The sequence below is a fragment of the Halichoerus grypus genome, chromosome 6, assembly GCF_964656455.1.
Source record: "Halichoerus grypus chromosome 6, mHalGry1.hap1.1, whole genome shotgun sequence".
NCBI classification, from domain to species: domain Eukaryota; kingdom Metazoa; phylum Chordata; class Mammalia; order Carnivora; family Phocidae; genus Halichoerus; species Halichoerus grypus.
The window spans coordinates 4,305,309-4,324,418 of NC_135717.1; the positions used below are offsets into that span (position 1 = coordinate 4,305,309).

The 19,110-nt window shown below is 46.4% G+C and overlaps 2 protein-coding genes across 8 annotated transcripts in view; one reads left to right on the forward strand and one right to left on the reverse strand.

The window, feature by feature from the left end:
- The window catches only part of LOC118542640 (uncharacterized), a 24,685-nt gene extending 21,645 nt beyond the window's left edge, over positions 1 to 3,040 (reverse strand). Inside the window, exon 1 of the mRNA XM_078074011.1 lies at positions 3,011 to 3,040. Within this exon, the coding sequence (XP_077930137.1) occupies positions 3,011 to 3,040 (30 nt within the window). The remainder of the gene's footprint in view (positions 1 to 3,010) is intronic.
- LOC118542635 (uncharacterized) overlaps positions 1 to 18,522 on the forward strand; it is a 19,291-nt gene extending 769 nt beyond the window's left edge. The window contains exons 2-8 of one of the 7 annotated variants that reach the window (XM_036103025.2): positions 3,342 to 3,461; positions 4,026 to 4,254; positions 6,171 to 6,397; positions 7,435 to 7,477; positions 14,569 to 14,695; positions 14,979 to 15,074; positions 16,872 to 18,522. In XM_036103025.2, coding sequence (XP_035958918.1) covers positions 6,342 to 6,397; positions 7,435 to 7,477; positions 14,569 to 14,695; positions 14,979 to 15,074; positions 16,872 to 17,947 — 1,398 coding nt within the window. In that variant the 5' untranslated portion in view covers positions 3,342 to 3,461; positions 4,026 to 4,254; positions 6,171 to 6,341 and the 3' untranslated portion in view covers positions 17,948 to 18,522. Of the gene's footprint in view, positions 1 to 3,341; positions 3,462 to 4,025; positions 4,255 to 4,274; positions 6,398 to 7,434; positions 7,478 to 14,568; positions 14,696 to 14,978; positions 15,075 to 16,871 lie in introns of those variants that run through there. The other 6 variants (XM_036103023.2, XM_078074298.1, XM_036103030.2 and 3 more) reach the window with 6 other exon arrangements.
- Positions 18,523 to 19,110: the final 588 nt, after the last annotated feature.

Here is a 19,110-nt window from a genome sequence, read left to right on the forward strand (position 1 = left end):
GGTGAGAGAAGGTGGGGCTGTGGGAGTGCATCCCTTTGCAGACTGTCAGAAGAAGGCAGGAGGTGGACACGGTTCAGTGTAGACGGTTCTTTCCCCACACTCTGCGAGGAGAGAGGGAGCCACAGTGAGGGTGCCCACAGTGAGGATGCAGAGATGGGGATGGATCTGTCTTTCTTTGAGGCTTTCAAGATACAGGACACGCTTGAGCTGGGTGGGGAGGGGGTGAAGCAAAACCGGTACTCTAGTTTTAAGTCTTGACAAGGCTTATCAGTTGTTTCCATTATGACTTGGATTTGGGTCTTCTTGAAGGAGGTTTTCTTCTATTACAACCATAATTCTTTCTTAGTGTATTCAACTAGTGACATTAGAAAAGATCTCCAAGGTACGGCAGACTGAAAAAAGAAGGAAACTTTTTGCAGTCACCATTTAGACTGAGCAGATGTTAAAAGTTTGTTTGCTTCGGATTTTCTAAAGAACTAAAACCTTATAAATACCACTGGAGCTCTTTTAATATCTCCCCCCCCCCACCCCCAGCCCCGTTCCATTTCCCTTCCTCTCTGGGTAACAACTGAGATTGCTTTATTCTTACATGTTATTTACTTACTAGATTGAATGTGGTCATAAACAATATATTGTTTTGTGTGTTCATTACCTTTGCCTGTATTTCTTTGGCTTTTTAAAATTTATTTTTAGTATTTTTTTCATATATTCCAGATCCAAATCCATTTATGGCTTATGCACATGGCAAAAATCTTGAATAGATTTTGATTGGGCCTGGTGTTTCCTTGATGGTTATATTTCTGAGTACCGATCCATTTTAATTAATGTTTAGTGGTGGTGGTTGTTTGTTTTCAGTTTTCTGTTGCTTTGTCAATTTTAGGACTTGATATTTTTCTAGGAAATTGTCCAGTTTAATTTCAGATTTATGGCATTACATTGTCTATAGTGATCTTGTAACTTAAAAACATCTCTGTGTATCTGAAACTGTCTTTTTTCATGTTTAAAAATTGCATCTTTGCCTTCTGTTGCTTTCTTGATCAGTGGTGCCTGAACTTAGTCTATTTTATTAGTTTAAGTACAAACCAGTTATGTTACTAGTTTTAATCTTTTCGAAGAATTGATTGCAATTTTTTATTTGGGCACAACTTTATGCATAAAGAAAAGTCACAATGGTAGAATAGTACAGAGAATTCCTGAACACCTTTCATCTAAATTTCTCCAGTATGAACATTTTACCACATTTGTGTAGGGAGCTTGAGGGATTTCAGGGCCGATTAAAGAAAAAGATATGGTCATATGACCAGGAGCACACACAAGCTTTATTTAAGCATGCACATTAGGGAGAGGTCCCTCGCAGCGTGCTTTTTTCCCCCATGTCCCTTTGTCGTCTTTCCTCTGGAACAACTCCCCAATCTTTCATTGTCTTCAATAGAATAGCAATTTTGAGGAGTCCAGGCCAGTTATTTTGTGAAATGTTCCTCAATGTAGGTTTGTCGAATGTCTCACCATGATTAGATTCAGGTAATACATTGGTGTTACGATTTTTTTTAACCTGTTCTATTATTTTTTTTATTTCCTCTTTTAAAAATCTCTGCTCATACTGGTCTCTTCTACGTCTTTTGGGTTTACTCTTTTCTGTACTAGCCTCTTGCGATGAATGTCATTAATTTTCCATTTTTATCTAACGAGTGTCTTAGGGCTGTAATTTTTTTTAAAGTATTTTAGGGCTGTATTTTTTTTTAAAGTGTGTGTTTGTAACTATGACACAGTTTTGATATGTAATATTTTTGCAGGCATTGTTATAAATAATTCTGCATTCTTATAATTTTCCAGTTGTATTGCTTTTTGGTTTAGAGAGTGGCAAGTGGCATCTGTGCAATTTGTTGAGGTTTATTCTTAGCTTTTGGGGGTCAGTTTTTATAACTATCCCAGATGTTCTTAAAAAGAATGTACATTCTCTGATTAGCAAGTACATTCTACTGTCCGATCCCATACGTCGAGCTTTTAAATTGTTATTCAAATGTTGTATACTCTTACTATTTATTTTTTTGTATCTGGAATCTTCGTTTCTAAAAACATGTGCTAGAATCTTTTCACTGTGATAGAGGATTTGTCGGTTCCCCCCGCATGTTTCACGTGTGTTTGAGCCACATATGCATCCTGTCCATGTGCTGGTGTGCCTAGACCCAGGATCGAGTTGGCTTCTGCCCCTTGCTTTGTCTCTGCAATGGGGGGTTCTTTCTTGCTTTTTGTATGTCTCGTATTTTTTTTTTTTCTTTTTTAAATGAATGCCGGGCATTGTGTGTGGGAGTAGAGAAGTCTGCTCCCCTGTCGCTGTGCACGGGGCTGGGACGCAGGAGGTTGGTTGCTGCAAGACTGGTCAGGAGTAGACAGGCCTGGCATTTGCTGTTGCTCTGGTTCCCACTGTCAGGCCCGGGCTGCTGGCCTCACGTTCCGCTGGCATTGCTCTGTGCTTCGGTGGGCTGGTCACTGTTCCCTGCTGGCTGGTCACTGTTCCCTGCTGGCTGGTCACTGTTCCCTGCTGTGACTTTCTCCCCGCATTGGTGCTCCTGCTTCTTCCTCAGGGCTGCCTGGGCTGGTGGTGGAGGGCCCTGCGTGTCTGAGTCGTGGGGCTGGGGCCTCCCGCTGTGGCAGGGGCCTAGGACACATGCCTGCCCCCTCACATGGGAGAGGGTTTTTTCCCCCTTTCCCTGTCAGGAGCCATAGGTCTTACCCGTGCTCTGAGAGCAACAGGTTTTGTTGCCCTTTCCTTTGGCAGTGTAAGGCTTTGTTCCTCAGGAGAGAAGTTTCTGGAAGGATGGGGCTTCCCCGGGTTTCCCACAATGGCAACTGGTCACTGTTCCCTGCTCTCTGCTCCTCCAGACCTTCGCGACCCAGGGAGTCTCTCTGTGGTCTCCCGCCCAGCCCTAAGCCTTCTCCTGAGCCCCCAGTGGAGGGCTGTGTCCCAGATTACCACAAATCCAGTGCCTTAAAGCGACCGCCACGGTACCTCGCAGCTCTGCACAGTCCAGGGGGACATGACTGGCTGGGGCTCCGCTCAGGTCTCCCAAGGCCAGAATCAAAGCGTGGGACAGTGGGCCTCTTTCGCGGGGGGCTCGCAGTAAAGGCTGTTCTTGGGGGTCGGCAGACGTCTGTGTCCGGCAGTTTGAGGCCCCAGGCTCCTGATTCCTGGCTTGCTGTCAGCTGAGGTTTCTCTCAGCTCTGCACATGGGTTGGTGTGGGGTCCTTCTTGTGTTTCCACTCTCTCCGCCCCTGGTTGGAGGTTAATGTCCTGCTCATGTTCTCACGTGAGTCTCACCATACCATCCATTTATTTGCAGGTGTTCTTAGTGTCTTGGCAAAGTCAGAATCAGCCTGGGACAAGGTGGCTGAGTCTGCATATTCCAGCTCCTTTCTACACCCAGACCGCCTGGAAGCAGGAGCTGAGCCTCCAGCCCACGGTAAGTTCTCAGCAGGAGAGCAGAGCTTTGCCAGTCCTCAAGCCCCAGGCACCCTACCGATAGGATAATAGGATAATTCTCGGAAAGGTGACCCGGGAGCAGCAATCTACTTTGGAAGCAGGGTGCCCTCTCTGAGCTCCCCCTCGTAGCTTAAGGCTGAAGCTGGAGGTCCACACAGTACGGGGCAGCCCCCAGAAAAGCGTCCCTAAAACAGCCGAGGACCCACTTGCTGACAGTGAATTTGGGGGATGCCACCGTATCAGGGGATCATCTAGAGGATTTGGTTTAGGGGAAGGTTTGCTAGGAGGAGAGGGGATCCCCTGCTTTAGGGTGAGAAACAGGAATGAGGGAAGGGATCCCCATGACTCTCGGAGGACGGCCCCCCGCCCCGATCTCTCTCTACTCAGGTGCATTCACTGTCCCTCTATCCCGACACCCCCCCACCCCTGCCCCCACTGCCCCGCACACCACGGCTTGTGAGACGTAGACCCTCCTCGTGTAGTCAAGGCATAGAAGTTGCTTTCTTAACCTAAGAGTATTTCATTTTTCCTTCTCATATTAAAGACGAAAGAAAATGCGCGTGAGAGAGGTGTTCAGAGCCACCCAGCTTACTAGAGGCCGAGCCAGCACTAGCGCCCAGGGCTCCCGTCCGCCAGGCGGGGGCTTCCTCCCGTGCGCCTCAGGTCATCGCTAAAACCCGTCCCTTCCCACCTTCCACCCCTTCAGACCCTCCCACGGATTTCCTCTCCTCCAGGGGAAGGACTCTGATAGGCGGTCATGGAGAGAAAACCCAGTAAGATGATATATGTATATTTTTATGAAATATTGAAATATTGAAGAGTGAGCACATGTTGATTGTCTAAAAAAAAAAAATTAGAAAATGACACTATGTCAAAGCAAACAGATCCTACCATGCGGAGGTCACCGTTGTTAACATTTTGTGTGTTTTGTACGGAATTTTTTTCTTTATATGTTTTTACAAAAACCCATTCCACGTGCTGAAATTGGATGTACACAAACAGGAACAGAGTAGAGTGTCCCCTCTGCCCATGGTTTTGGACCCACGCTGTTGGGGCTGCCTTCCTGTCCTCATTTCCCCGGGGCGCCATGACAGAGTACTGCAGACTGGGGCGGCTTGAAGCGCAGAGATGTGATCTTTCTCGGCTCAGGTGCGGGCGGGGCCGCTTCCTTCTGAGGCCATGTTGGGGCACCTCCTCCGGGCCTCTCCCCTGCTTCTGGGGGCTTGCCGGCAGTCCTTGGCATTCCTGCCTTCATCTTGCTTGACGTTCTCCCTGTGCCCCAGTTTCCCCTTTTTACAAGCACGCCAGTCACACTGGGTCAGGGCCCCCCCACGATCATCTGCAAAGACATTATTTCTGAGTTAGGCCACATTCTGAGACACTGAGGGCTAGGATCCCTGACATATCTTCTTGGGGGGACAGAGTTCAACCCAGAACACGTCCCTGCCAGGATGAGCTCTCCGGTAACCCAAAGCAGTTCAGTCACATGAAGTTGGGATGAAGACCAGTCTCTCCTCGGCTGGTTGTCATTGGTCTAGTGAACAGCTCACGCTCCCGTCCAGTTTCAAGCTTCTCCTTCTCCCCGCTGCGGGGCTGCAGGTCTTCATCCCCAGATGGAGGGCCGGTGATCTCTTCTGTCTCTGCTCCTCCTTCACCCCTCCTTCTCGTCGGACAGCTTCTTTCTCCATCAGGGGCAGGGCGGGAGGAGGGCAAAGTAGCGCAGACGCCTCCTTGCTTGGTGCTTTTGGTAGTTTGACCTGCCTAGCTGGCTGCGCTCCGTCACGCTGGAGGCCACCTGATGGCCTTTCGGGGGTGCAGAGCCTGTGACACCGGCAGGGGCTCTCTGGCAGACCTCGGTGCCCACGCCCAGCTCCTGGTTCAGTGATCCCGCTTCTCCGTGTCCTTGCTGTAGAGCTCATGCCCACCTACCTTCCCGCCCTCCACGTGCCGCCGGGAACTCTCGCATCCTGGTTCCAACACACGTAGGCCGTGCAGGGGGCTCCCGTTCCTGCCGCCTCTCCTCACGGGGCCACCATGGTGGCCTTTGCTGGCCTCTAACTTCTGAGTTCCTCGGCTGCTGGGGCTCCCGCGTGCACACAGCTTTCCCCGGAGCACCCGCGCCCCGTCTGCTGAACCACTGTGTGCCCGAGGATTTCTGCAGCTGGGCACACAGCCAGCCTGCGGGGGGCGAGGTTATCCCCCCGACTTTTTGCAGGCTCCCTCTGGTTCTCTTGCAACCACCCCTCTTGGCATGGGAGGGAAGCAGAAGCCCACATACACCTTCTGTAGACACCTCTCCTTCTGCCGTTCCTTCTCCAAAGGGAGGCGTCTGTTAGGTTGGGTCTAGCAGCTCCCCCGGAGAATTTGGGGTGTTTGGGAATTTAGCTAAAACTCCAGGCACCTAGGAACATCCCATCCATCTACCTGATACCCATCTGTGAATCATGTGCTTATGGATTACGTATCCTCCTTTTTTTCCTTTTCCCCACTTACTGGTATGGCCAGAAGAGATTTCCATGTCCGATAATTTCTTGTGTGATAGTTTAAATTGATTCATAGCATGGCATGCTTTAATTGTATCAAAATTGATTAACTAATCTCTTATTTTTAAGCACTTAGGTAGTCTCCAATTAAAAACAAAAACACCCTCAGAATTCTTTATGGAGTTACTGTAATTCTAGAGTTTTAGTGTCTCTGCAGACTTCTTGGACCCAACTCCCGTGTGTCTCTATCCTGAGTAGGAACATACCTAAGACCAACCTCGTGTGTGTTCAGGAGAGAGATAGGTGTGGGGTCCAGTTGATGCTTCCAGCCACAGTAAATTTGCTCCTGAACCTTCGTGTTCCTGTTCCCTGGCAAAATGAGGAAAGGAGGAGGAGGGCTCAGGAGAAGCCATCAGATCTTGTCCCATATTTGGTAAGTGGCAGAGCCAGACCGGACCTGCTTCCCGGGCAGAGGTCAGCACAGATCAGCCAGGGTGGCTGTTACTAATGGTGACTGTGGACAGACCACAGCCCCGGGAGGAGGAGCACAGAGAACCCGGCCGGCCCACGATGGGCCGCAGGGCCCCGCCTCGTCGCCCCCCGCCTGCCATGGCCGAACTCCATTTAACGGACTCTGACTTAAGGAACCCATTTTTATATTTTCCTGGGAGTTGTCCTCAACGTCTGCCAGGGGCAGGACTGGTGACAAGCTTTGGGTTAGAAGCTCAGTAGACAACAGATGTTTAAAAAATAACGTTTATATACGAAGTGCCTGTCATAGAAAAAGTTAGGAAATTCATCTAAGGACAAAGAGTATTTTAGAAAGTGGTCGTGACCCAACTGCCCAGAGCTAACTGCTACTAGCTTTTTGTCTTACATCACTTCAGAGATTGTTCTGCATGTGTGTGCGTGCATCTGTGTGTGTGGGATCAAATAGTTTTCAGCCACCTTTTCTCAGTGATGAGTATGTTATCACTAAAATAGTTTTCCATGATTTTATTTTCATTAGCTACGTAACGGTTCATTTCCCTTTGGAGGTCGTGTGTTTATTTAACTCGTCCTCCTTCATTGGATATTTAGTTATTTTCTGTTTTATTTCAGAGTTTTAACAAAATGTAATAAATACCTTGGCGGCTAACTCTTTGCCTAAACTCATGACTGTTTCTTCAGAATAAATTTCTATTAAATTTCTGGGGAATGAGGGGAGGGTTTAGTAAATTGCACACTGATGAGTGAGACACAGATACATATGTGGATTAAGTAGAAAAGAAAAATCCAGATTGAACCCTCACACAGTTGGGTCCCCATCACACACCAAGGCGAGGTCGTTGTGTGATGGCGGGGTCCTTGGGGGAAGCCTGTCCTCCCCCTGTGCCTGGAGGCGGGGGTGGTGGCAGATGATTCAGAGGCTGGGGTCGAGCTTGGTCTCTCACGTCCTCTCCTCTCCCCACCCCGTCTCTGCTTCCACAGGTGTCTGCTTTTCCCGGCCCATCAGGGAAGGACCATGTGCCAGGTGAGTACAGCATTTCTTTTACTTATTTTTTTAGATATATTTATTTGATAGAGTGAGAGCACGAGCAGGAGGAGGGGCAGAGGGAGAGGGAGAAACAGACTCCCTGCTGAGTGGGGAGCCCCACGTGGGGCTCGACCTCACGACCCTGAGATCATGACCTGAGCCGAAATCAAGAGTCAGACATTGAACCGACTGCGCCCCCCAGGCGCCCCGTGGCATTTCTTTGTACTGCACTCTGCTTTACCAGGGGGTTTCGGGGATGCTTCTAAGAATGCATCCAGTAAAAACAATGCACACAGGACCCAGGATCACTGAAGACGGGAAGTGAGTAGAAGGAGGAGGCCATGCGAAGGGCCGGGCGGGTGGAGTTAGGAACTGCTCTGTAAACTTGGGTCTGACATTGCCGGCCCTTTCAAAAGACAGGTTCCATCCAATGTATGACTGGTGTTGTCTGCTTGGGACTAGCATGTCCACTTCTCAGAGGAAATAAAGCTGTTTTTGGTATTGAGGAGTTTACGTGACGGGACTTGGCATGTGAGGTTCGCAGGCGGGGTCCTCAGTAATGACAATGCCGCGGCAGACGCACCAGCAAATCTCCTGTGACTTTTCTTTCCATATAAACAGTGCGTCTTACATCAGTGCGGAAATCTGTGATCGCGGTTGCTTAAGGAATCAAAGTCCGCGGTTCTGTGTAAACAGCCTTGTGACGTCAGACTGACCTAGAGGAAACACTGCGTTGTGCAGAGGAAGGAACGAGTAGCATGTTCTGCCAGTTCTTTTTCATAGTAGTGTTTTGACATGGAGAGCGAACAGCTCAGTCTTTGGCATCTGCCCTTGGCCCCCTTTCTTACGGGGCCACTGTGATCTTCAGATTTCAGTGACGTCGTCTGCTCCCAGCCTGTCTTCATTCTCAAACTAGTTGTGACGGGCCCCTCTCTTTACCCCGGGCCCAGGAACTCATGAACGGGAAGTGTGCCGGCCAGAATCCACGTTTCAAGAGCCAGAAACCCAGCTAGAACTAGTTTAGGCTGAACCCCAAATCTAGGCAGTACCCGGACCATGGGAGGAGCAGGTATGCAGCTGGGACTCAGAAACAGTCACACCGAGGAGTGCAGGTGTCGCCCGGAGTCTTTCCAGTCCCTTGCCTCTGCGTCCGTAACTTCCTTCTCTCATACTGACGTCATCCATGTGGCCAGAAGTAGGCGTGGCCCACAACCCCACACTTACGAGTCCTGCCAGAGATAGGGACCAAGTCCCCTCTCGTAGAGCCCGTTTGCACGGTCTTTGGGAGAGATTCAGATTAGTGCACGTCTAGGGCGGAGAGGCAGGGTCTGGGCTTGGGGTGCTGGAGGGAGCCTGCTTGCCGAGGAGGAAGCCGAGGCCTCATGGATGGATGTTACAGCTGTTCACTCCAGGAAGAAAAATGTTCTCGGGGTCTTGCTTTCTGGCTTGGAGACCTGTCTTAATGAGAGTGTCTGTGCCTAAAAAAGCTGGGACCATCTGGGCATAGGACCAGTATGAGAGGGTTGGAAACGAGGTGGCAGCTCCACGGCCTTCCCAGAGGAGAGAGCTGCCTGCATCTCTAGGCTGTCGGACCCGTACTCGGGCCGGAGGTTTCATCTGTGCCTTTTGGGGAAGCTGTTATTTTGCAGGAAACTAAGCCTCACTGTGACCTGCTCCTCAGGGCTACCCGCAACAGAAACGCCGACAATAAAAGTTACAAAGCTCCACCTGTTGAGCGCTATGTGCCGGTCTCTGCGTTTTCCATAGGTTATTTCACGAATGAACCTGTGAGATAGGTATTCTCAGCCCCTCCTCCCACTTTACAGATGGACAAACAGAGGCTGGAGATACTAAGCAAGTTGCCTGGAATCTCACGTCTATCAGGCGATGGAGTTGGGATGCAAATGCGGACAGACAGGCAGGCCTAGAAGTGCCTGTTCAGTCGCCCTGAGTGATTGAGCTGCACTGTACTTTTATCTGCCCTACACACAGCCCCAGCAGGGGAACCCAGCAGTGCTTCTGCCGTCGAATATGGCAGCCGGCAGCCCCAGCTGGATACTGAGCACCTGAAGAGTGGCTAGTGGTGCGGGGGACCTGAATTTTTCACTTCCACTTAAATTTTATTATTTTTTAAAGATTTATTTATTTATCCGAGAGAGAGGGAGAGAGAAACCCAAGCAGACTCCACGCTGAGTGTGGAGCATGGAGCCCGACATGGGGCTTGAACCCATGACCCTGAGATGAGACCTGAGCTGAAACCTAAGAGTTGGACGCTCAACTGCATTGACTGCGCCACCTAGGCGCCCCTCCACTTAAAGTTTAAAATGGAATCAGGGCGCCTGGGTGGCTCAGATGGTTAAGCGTCTGCCTTCGGCTCAGGTCATGATCCCGGGGTCCCGGGATCGAGTCCCGCATCGGGCTCCCTGCTAGGCGGGGAGCCTGCTTCTCCCTCTGCCTCTGCCTCTCTCTCTCTCTCTCTCTCTGACTCTCATGAATAAATAAATTAAAAATAAAATAAAATAAAATGGAATCAGAGTAAAATACTTCCCCATCAAAGACAAGTTTATTGTTTTTATAGGACTACATTTCATGAAAGTGAAATTGGAAATGTAGTGTCTGAATTGAGATGTACTGTAAAGTGGAAAACACCCACCAGGTTTCAAATATATGGTGTGAAAAAGAATGAAAAGTATATCAGTAATTTTAAAATAATTCTATATTGAAATGATAATACTCTGGATATATTAGACTAAAAGTTCTTATTAAAATTAATTCATTTCTGGGCGCCTGGGGGGCTCAGTTGGTTAAGCAACTGCCTTCGGCTCAGGTCATGATCCTGGAGTCCTGGGATCGAGTCCCGCATCGGGCTCCCTGCTCAGCGGGGAGTCTGCTTCTCCCTCTGACCCTCCCCCCTCTCATACTCTCTCTATCTCATTCTCTCTCTCAAATAAATAAATAAAATCTTAAAAAAAAAAATCAATTCATTTCCTTTTTTACTTAAAAGGTGACTAGAAAATTCTGTTTTTTAAACCACTCTATTGAGGTATTATTGACATGCAAACGGGGCACAGCTGGATGAGTTTAGAGATAAGTGTACATCCATGAAACCATCACCACAGACTTGAATCCATCACCTGCAAAAGTTTCCTCCAGCCCCCTTTTTAAATATATGTATTTTTTTTCTTTTTGTGGCAGGAGTATTTAACATAAGATATGCCCTCTTAGCAAATTTCTAAGTATACAATGCAGGGTAGTTAACTATAGACACTATGTGGTACAGTAGATCTTCAGAACTTCCCCATCTTCCATAGCAAACATTGAACCCCTAACCAACACCTTCCCATTTCCCTGCCCCTCCCAGCCCCTGGTACCCACCATGCTACTCTCTAGTTCTAGGAGTTTGGCCATTTTAGAGTCCTCATAAAAGTGAGATCATGTAGTATCTGTCCTCCTGTGTCTGATTTATTTCATCCAGCATAATGTCCTCCAGGTTCATCCGTGTTGTCCAAAATGAAGGGATTTCCTTCTCTCTCATGGCCAATATTCCATAGTATGTATACACCACATCATCTGTTCATCCACTGATGGACACTTAGGTGGTTTCCATCTCTAAGTTACTGGGAATGCTGCTGCAAGGACCATGAGAATACAGATACCTCTTTGAGACCCACATTCAATAAGATCACATCATCGTTGAGCACAGATACATTTACTTCTTCCTTCCTGACTTGGATGCCTTTTATTTCTTTCTCTTGCCGCATTGCTCTGGCTGGACTTCTAGTACTGTGTTGAATAGGAGAGGCAAGAACAGGCACCGTTGCCTTGTTCCAGGTCTTAGAGGGAAAGCTTTCACCACTGAGTATGATGTTAGCTCTGGGCTTTTCATAAATGGCCTTTATCGTGTTGAGATAAGTTCTATTTTTGCTAAGAGCTTTTAATCGTGAAAGGGTGTTGAAGTTTGCAAAATGCTTTTTATGCAGCTATTACGCTGATTTTGTGATCTTTATCCTTTATTCTGTCAATGTGGTGTCTCACATGGATTTTCATGTGTTGAACCATCCTTGCATCCCAGGGATAAATCCTACTTGGTCATGGTGTCTGGTCCTTTTACTGTGCTGTTGAATTTGATGTGCTAATATATTGTTGAGGGTTTTTGCATCTATGTTTATCAGGGTTATTGGCCTATAGTCTTCTTTTGTGTGATGTCTTTAGTTTTGGTATCAGAGTGATGCTGGCCTCGTTGAGTGAATTTGGAAGTGTTCCCTCTTTTTCTGTTTTTTGGGAAGAATTGAAGAAGGATTGGTATTATTTTTAAATTTTTGGTAGAATTCACTCATGAAGGACCTGGGCTTTTCTGTTAAGAGTTTTTTGGTTACTTCTTCATTCTTTTTATGTGTTACTGGTGTGCTCAGGCTTTCTGTATCTTCTTGATTCAGTATTGGTAGGTTGTATTTTTTTTTTTTTAGAATTGTGTTTATTTTTTCTAGGTTGTCCAATTAGTTGGCATTGAATTGTATATCATAGTTCTTTTTTATTTCTGTGGCATCAACTGTAATGTCCCCTCTTTCACTTCTGATTTTATTTATTCCAGTCTTTTTTTTTTCTTAGTCTAGCTAAGGGTTTGTCAATTTTATCATTTCAAAAAACCAACTCTTAGTTTTATTTTTTTCTATTATTTTTCTATTCCCTGTTTCACTTATTTTTGCTCTGATCTTTATTATTTCCTTCTGCCAATTTGGGGCTTAGTTTGTTCTTTTTCTAGAGGTGCAAAGTTAGATTGTTTATTTGAGGTCTTTTTTCTTTTTTAATGTAGGTGTTCATTTCTACAAAATTCCCTCTTAGTACTGCTTTTGCTGTATCCCTTAAGTTTTGGTCTCTTGTGTTTTCATCTGTCTTAAGATAATATTTTATAATTTGCTTTTTGATTTCTACTGTGACCCAATGATGTCTAAGAATATATTAATTTCCAATATTTTTGAGTTTTCCCCTTTCTATTATTGATTTCTAGTTTCATTTCATTGTGATTAGAAAAGATACTTGGAATAACTTTAGTCTTCTTAAGTTTGTTAAGACTTGTTTTGTGACCTAGCTTATGATCCATCCTGGAGAGCATTCTGTGTGCTCTTGACAAGAGTCAGTATTCTGCTGCTGTTGGGTAGAAGGTTCTGTAAATATCTTTTAAGACCATTTGGTCTGTCGTGTTGCTCATTTCTGCTGTTTTCTTGTTGATGTTCTGTCTAGACAATCTATCCATTATTGAGAGTGGGCTATTTAAGTCTCTTATTAGTATTGTAATATTTTCTGTTTCTCCCTTGTGATTTGTCAATGTTTGCTTTATATGTTTATGGCCTTTGATGTTGGGTGCATATGTATTTAAAAATGTTATATCTTCCTGTTGAATGGACCCTTTCTTAACTATAAAAGGACTTTCTTTGTCTCTTGTGACAGTACTTGACTTAAAGGCTATTTTGTCTGATACAAGTATAGCCAGACCAGCTCTCTTTCGATTACCTTTGCATGGCATGGAATGTCTTTCTTCACCCCTTCACTTTTACCCAATATGTGTCCTGAAGTCTAAAGTGAGTCTCTTGTAGATAGCATATAATTGGGTCTTGTTTTTTTTACCCTTTCAGCCACTCTGTGTTTTAATTTCGGAGTTGAGTTTATTTACATTTAAAGTAATTGCCAGTAGGTAAAGACTTACTGTTGCCACTTTGTTCATTGTTTTCTGTTCTGTAGTTTCTTTGTTCCTCTCTTCCTCTCTTGTCTTTATTGCGGTTTGAGGATTTCCTGTAGTGATATGTTTTGATTCTTTCCTCTTTATTTTTGTATATCTATTACAGATTTTTTTTGGTGTGGTTACCATGAGGCTTGCACTAAATATTTTATAGTTTTAGCTGTCTCTTTTAGCCTGATAACTTCAATCACATATGGCAACTCTACACTTTACGTCCTCACACATTCATACTTTGTTATTTAGGTCAGATTTTACTTTTATATTGTTTCCATTAATCTGATTATAGTTATTCTTACGTTTTTTGCCTTTTAACTTCCATATTTGTGTTAAAAATGATTTACACACTGTTACAGTATTACCACATTCAATATAAATTAATTTGTTTTGGTCCTTAATTCATACAGAGAGAGAGATGAAGGAGAAGGGGAAAGAGAGCCAAGCCCTGTTCTGCATTTGTGGAATCCTTTCTCTGTTTTCCTCTTGTTGCTACCTTAATTTTGACCATATCTCATGTCATTGATTATAATTGTGTCCTAATTTTATTTACTTATTCTCTCCCAGTGATTCCCTACCTTTTTCTACATCCCATCATCTCTTGTAGCTCCCCTCCTTAAATACTGTGATGGGAGTCCCCATTGCCTTATCGGAGAAAAACCCTTTGTCTTGTGATCTGCACGCTCTCTCTATTCTCTCTCACTCTCTCACACACATACACACACATTATATTCTACATTGTCATTCCCAAGTATTTGCAATTCCTACCAGATTTTTTTTTGTGACTTCTTGCCTTTGCTCATGCCATGCCTCTTGATAGAAAATATCCTTCAGACATCAGGACATGCTGTTGATCTTTCACGATTCTGCTCAAAGGCAGCCTCCAGTGAAGCTTAACTTGACATCAGGACATTGAATTTGACTGCTGTCTTTGTGTCTGTTCTGTCCTTAATATACTTCCATCATAGCCTCTGGTGTAATCATACCATATGGAAGTCTTATGTTTATCTCGCTCCACCAGACTCCAAATGCCTTTAGAGCAGGAATAATGTTGCGTTCAGCTTTCAACCCCAAGCACCAGGTGGAATGCCATTAACCTACCAAATCTTCTATAGATGTTCACTCACTGAATGAATGAATGGATGAATAAATAGAGATCCAGAAGTGAGATCTATTCTAATGATCTTTTTCTTCTCTTCCATAAAATGTAGTACAGAGTTAGGGGCATGCTAAGCTTCCTAAATCACTTAACATGGGGAAACCTGACATCGAAGGTGGTAAGATCCACCACCTCTACACCTTTGCCATGGTACTCTGTGCTGAGCATTCCAGATTAATCAGGAACATGTTTTTCCAGGGGTCACTGTCATTCAGAGACGTGGCCGTGGGCTTCACCCGGAAGGAATGGCAGCAGCTGGACCCCACACAGAGGATGCTGTACCGGGACGTGATGCTGGAGAACTACAGCCACCTGGTCTCAGTGGGTGAGGAGAGCTTCCCGTGTTTCCCGATTCTGTCTGAGCTCCTTTCTTTTCTCAGTTATGCAAAACCTCTCAAGGACTAAGCATGTTTGGCCTTGGGTTTCAGTTGTCAACAAGTCTGGCTCTCATCTTACCCACATTATTTGTGAATTTATCTCCCAAGTGAGATACCCATTCTTCAGCCAAGATGTAAATGTTCGTTGAGCCACCCGAACCTTCTGCTTCCTTAGATGGCCCAAGTGGCTCGGCATAAATCCTCATAACCAGGGATATTTCTCATCAACAGGGTGTCAAGTTACCAAACCAGCTGTGATCTCCAGGTTGGAGCAAGGGCAAGAACCATGGATGGAGGAGGAAGAAATCCTCAGATGGAGCTTTCCAGGTGAGAGAGGAGCAGCTTGCAGCCGGGGGGCCCCGGGCGGCGGCGGGGTGGGCAGCGGACATCCAGTTGGTCACAGAGCAGAATTTCAGGTGGGTTTTTGTTTCAGGCCTTGGATCGATCTTTGCAACCAGCTGTGGACGTTTGGCCTGAGACCTTGAGTTGCCCCAAATGACTCTTGCTACCTACACACATCACACATCACTACATGATCACTCTCCTTTCCCTGGATTTTAGAGAAAGACCTATTTTTATTTATTCTTTTATTTGACTCGACTGTCCCCATCTGAGACCTTGCTTGCTCAGTTTTTCTCTAGAATCTTCAGTCTGATTTCTCCCGTGGTTATGAAACAGACTTTCCCATGTTTTCAGGGATTTGTAGATTGCCCCTATTTTATTTTATTTATTTATTTATTTATTTATTTAAAGATTTTATTTATTTGACAGAGAGGGAACACAAGCAGGGGGAGTGGGAGAGGGAGAAGCAGGCTTCCCACTGAGCAGGGAGCCCGATGTGGGGCTCGATCCCAGGACACTGGGATCATGACCTGAGCCGAAGGCAGATGCTTAATGACTGAGCCACCCAGGCACCCCTGCCCCTATTTTAAAATAACTTATTTTGTGCCCCTCATTTTTATTTTTGTTGTCTTTTCTTTTACTGTGAAATGCCTCAAAAACTTAATTTCTCCCTTTTATGTGACTTTAAATGCTTCTTCTTTCAAAACATGTAATATGGTCCCATTTGGCTTAATAGGTCATAAATGAAACTCCTTTCTTCCCACCCCAGTATAATCCCATGGGGAGAAGAGCGTTTATCTTATTTGTCCTTATTCTGTGGGACACACATCGTGGACACTGACTAACTCCCTCTTCCTTCCAGGACCTTTTATCCTTCCAGGGTCATTTATTAAGCATTTGTTTCAGGGACGTTGTTACTAATCAGGGGTGCACACCAGAATCACTTGGAGAGCTTTAAAAACACCCCCTAGCTGGGTCCCAACCCAGAACACCCTGGTGTAGGCAGGGCGGAAGATCAGTAGGCTTGATTTTGTCCCTTAGGAATTCAGCTATGGGACTCAAGGAACTTCAACATTTCTAAACCGAGGAGCTCCTTGGTTGCTTTGGTTGTGGGTGTGAGAGGTGAAACACAGGTATAGTTTGTGGTTTAAAATGTAAAAGAAGCTAAAAGCAAATGAGGATCCAAGCACGGGATGCCGAATCTGACATTTAAGAATCTCAGCGTGTTTACCACAGTGACGTGGACAGCAACATGCCCACTATCTTTCCAGTTTTTCTCTCACTCCCTTTTACTTGTGTGTCTTCACCTTCTTCCCATTTGACTGTGTCATACTCGTTAATAGCAAAGCTACTTATATTTATTGTCCATGTTTTATCCCTCTTTCCAGTATCCCATTTTTTCCTTTCAAATGCCAAGGGATGGGGCGCCTGGGTGGCTCAGTCAGTTGGGCATCCAACTCTTGATTTCAGCTTGGGTTGTGAGATCGAGCCCTGTGTTGGGCTCCGTGCTCGGTGCGGAGTCTGCTTGGGATTCTCTCTCCCTCTGGCTCTCCCACTCATGCTTACTTGCTCTCTAAAATAAATAAGTAAATCTTTAAAAAAAAAAAAAGCTAAGGGACTAGGACGTATTTGTAGTAGGCTTATGATTGTGATGACTGATTCTCGGCAATGAGGTCTGAAACCACAAAGTTAATCTTCCTCCTGAGTGTTCCTGAAATCATTTAGTTCTGTGACGTGATCCTGGAAAGATTAACAAGTTTGTGTCATTTTTTTTTTCCCTAGAAGAAATTTTGCAAGTTGACCGCCCAGTAGGTACACAACAGGAATACCAAGACAAACTTCTGAGGCACGTTGCATTCCTAGACAAGCAAGAACCAACCAAGAAAGGGCGCCACGAGTGTAAAACAATTGAAAAGACAGTCTGTCAGGACACAAACCTTGCTCCTTCAAAACAGCAAGTACATACATGTGACTCGTGTGGAATGAGTCTGCCGTGCAACGTGGATGTTAGCCCCAATGCCTACCTTGCGAGAAGGAGATTTGAGTGTGATGGACAGGGGAACTTGTTTCTCTACTCCAAGCTTGAAACCCCCCCTTCTGGAGTGCGGCCGCGTGAGTGTGACCGGTGCAGGAAAGCCCTCCACCAGGACCAGGCCCTGAGTGCCCACCGGGGAGCTGGCGGCGCCGAGAGAGCCCACAGGTGCCTGCAGTGTGGGAAAGGCTTCTCCTGCGAATCGGAACTCAGCACACACCTGGGGGTGCACGGGGGCAAGCAGCCCTCCGTGCACGGGGCACAGGGGCTCAGCTGCAGGGTTAGCCGGGGAGGTTACCCCAGAGAGAAACCCGGGGGAGACGGCCGCGGCAGGACGACGCCATCCCAGAAGACGAGCCTGTCGGTGCCCACTGCAGCTCTTGCTGGAGGGAAGCCCTACAAGTGCTCCGAGTGCGAGAAGATGTTCTCCCACAAGTCCCGCCTCATCGAGCACCACCGGTCTCACACGGGGGAGAAGCCCTACGGCTGCAAAGAGTGTGGGAAGTCTTTCTCACGCAAGTCGTGCCTCATCATCCACCACCGCATCCACACTGGGGAGAAGCCCTACGGCTGCGGTGAGTGTGGGAAAGCCTTCTTCCAGAAGTCGCACCTCATCCTGCACCAGAGGACTCACACGGGCGAGAAGCCGTACAAGTGCAGCGAGTGTGGGAAAGCCTTCTCGCAGAACTCCTGCCTCATCATACACAAGCGAACTCACATGGGCAAGAAGCCCTACGAGTGCTCCGAGTGTGGGAAGACCTTCTCCCAGAAGGCCAACCTCATCCGCCACCACAGAATCCACACCCGGGAGAAGCTGTACGGGTGAAAGGAGAGCTGGGCTTCGGCCCGAGTCATGGCACATCCGCGAATGTCACACCTCTGGATGTTGTGAGTGTGGACAACCCTTCAGCAGGAAGTCCAGTGCTATGGGTGTGCAAGGGATGCATTCCGAGGTGAAATTCGACCAGTCTGGAGAATTAGGAAGAGCCTGTCTCTTAAAACCATGAGAGGAGGCTAATGATGCTCTAGAGTGATATATTTTTATAGGCTATGCCTCATTATAAAGTCTATCTGTCTGCATTAACTGTGGCTATGGAGCTTTGAAGTCTGTGAATAAATTAAATCATTAAGACAACAGATCTAATAAACATCAGAGCAATCCCAGGGAGCATATAGGGTTATGTTCCTGAGGATGCTGCCTAGAAAGAATCTGATTTATTTTTAAGCCATGTTGGTAACTGAACATAAGTGTGAGCGTGTTAGGCATGCACACCGGGATATACAGAACGACCTCTATCAGGAGGTCTCACGTGAAATTATGCCTTTTTGTCTCTGATGTTCACTATACCCAGAACAATAAGAGCTTATCATTAAACCAGGACTCCAGACATCATACCAACATCCCATTCCATTTTTTGTTTACTTGCTGGATCTGAAAACCAGCGATTTCATGACATCTCCTGAGGATCTCTCCACCAACTGGCTCATAATTAGGTTTCATATTGTGTAAGGTTAGAACTCCCTTTTATGCAAAATGGCGGACCACCTGAGGTGAAAGCCGTTCCACTGTAAACGACCAGAAATGGTGACCAGTAATAGATAACATTCTTTTAAATGCATAGTTCAGCTGGCAAGAAAACCAGTGGAGTCTCCAGGTGCCCGCGAGGTAAGCTGAACGGAGAGCCAGAGATGCAGGTGGAGGGCCGAAGCTGTAGCTGCCCTGTGGGTTTGACGAGGTTTACCCTGAAGCTTGGGTGTTCGAGACCAAAGGAGGACACGAGGCGAGGCCTTGGGGCACACAAGGCGGAGAGTGGGTACTGAAGTAACTTACAAATTCAGACATTTCAGAAGTCTGTACGTACAGGGAAAGGGGGTGGACTAGCGAAAAATCTCACGCAGAAAGCTTGTCTCTCTCTCCTTTGGGCTCTGATGGGGAAAGATTTACCCCAATGATTCATGAGCCCTGGCCAGCATCCCGTGTGAGTCAGA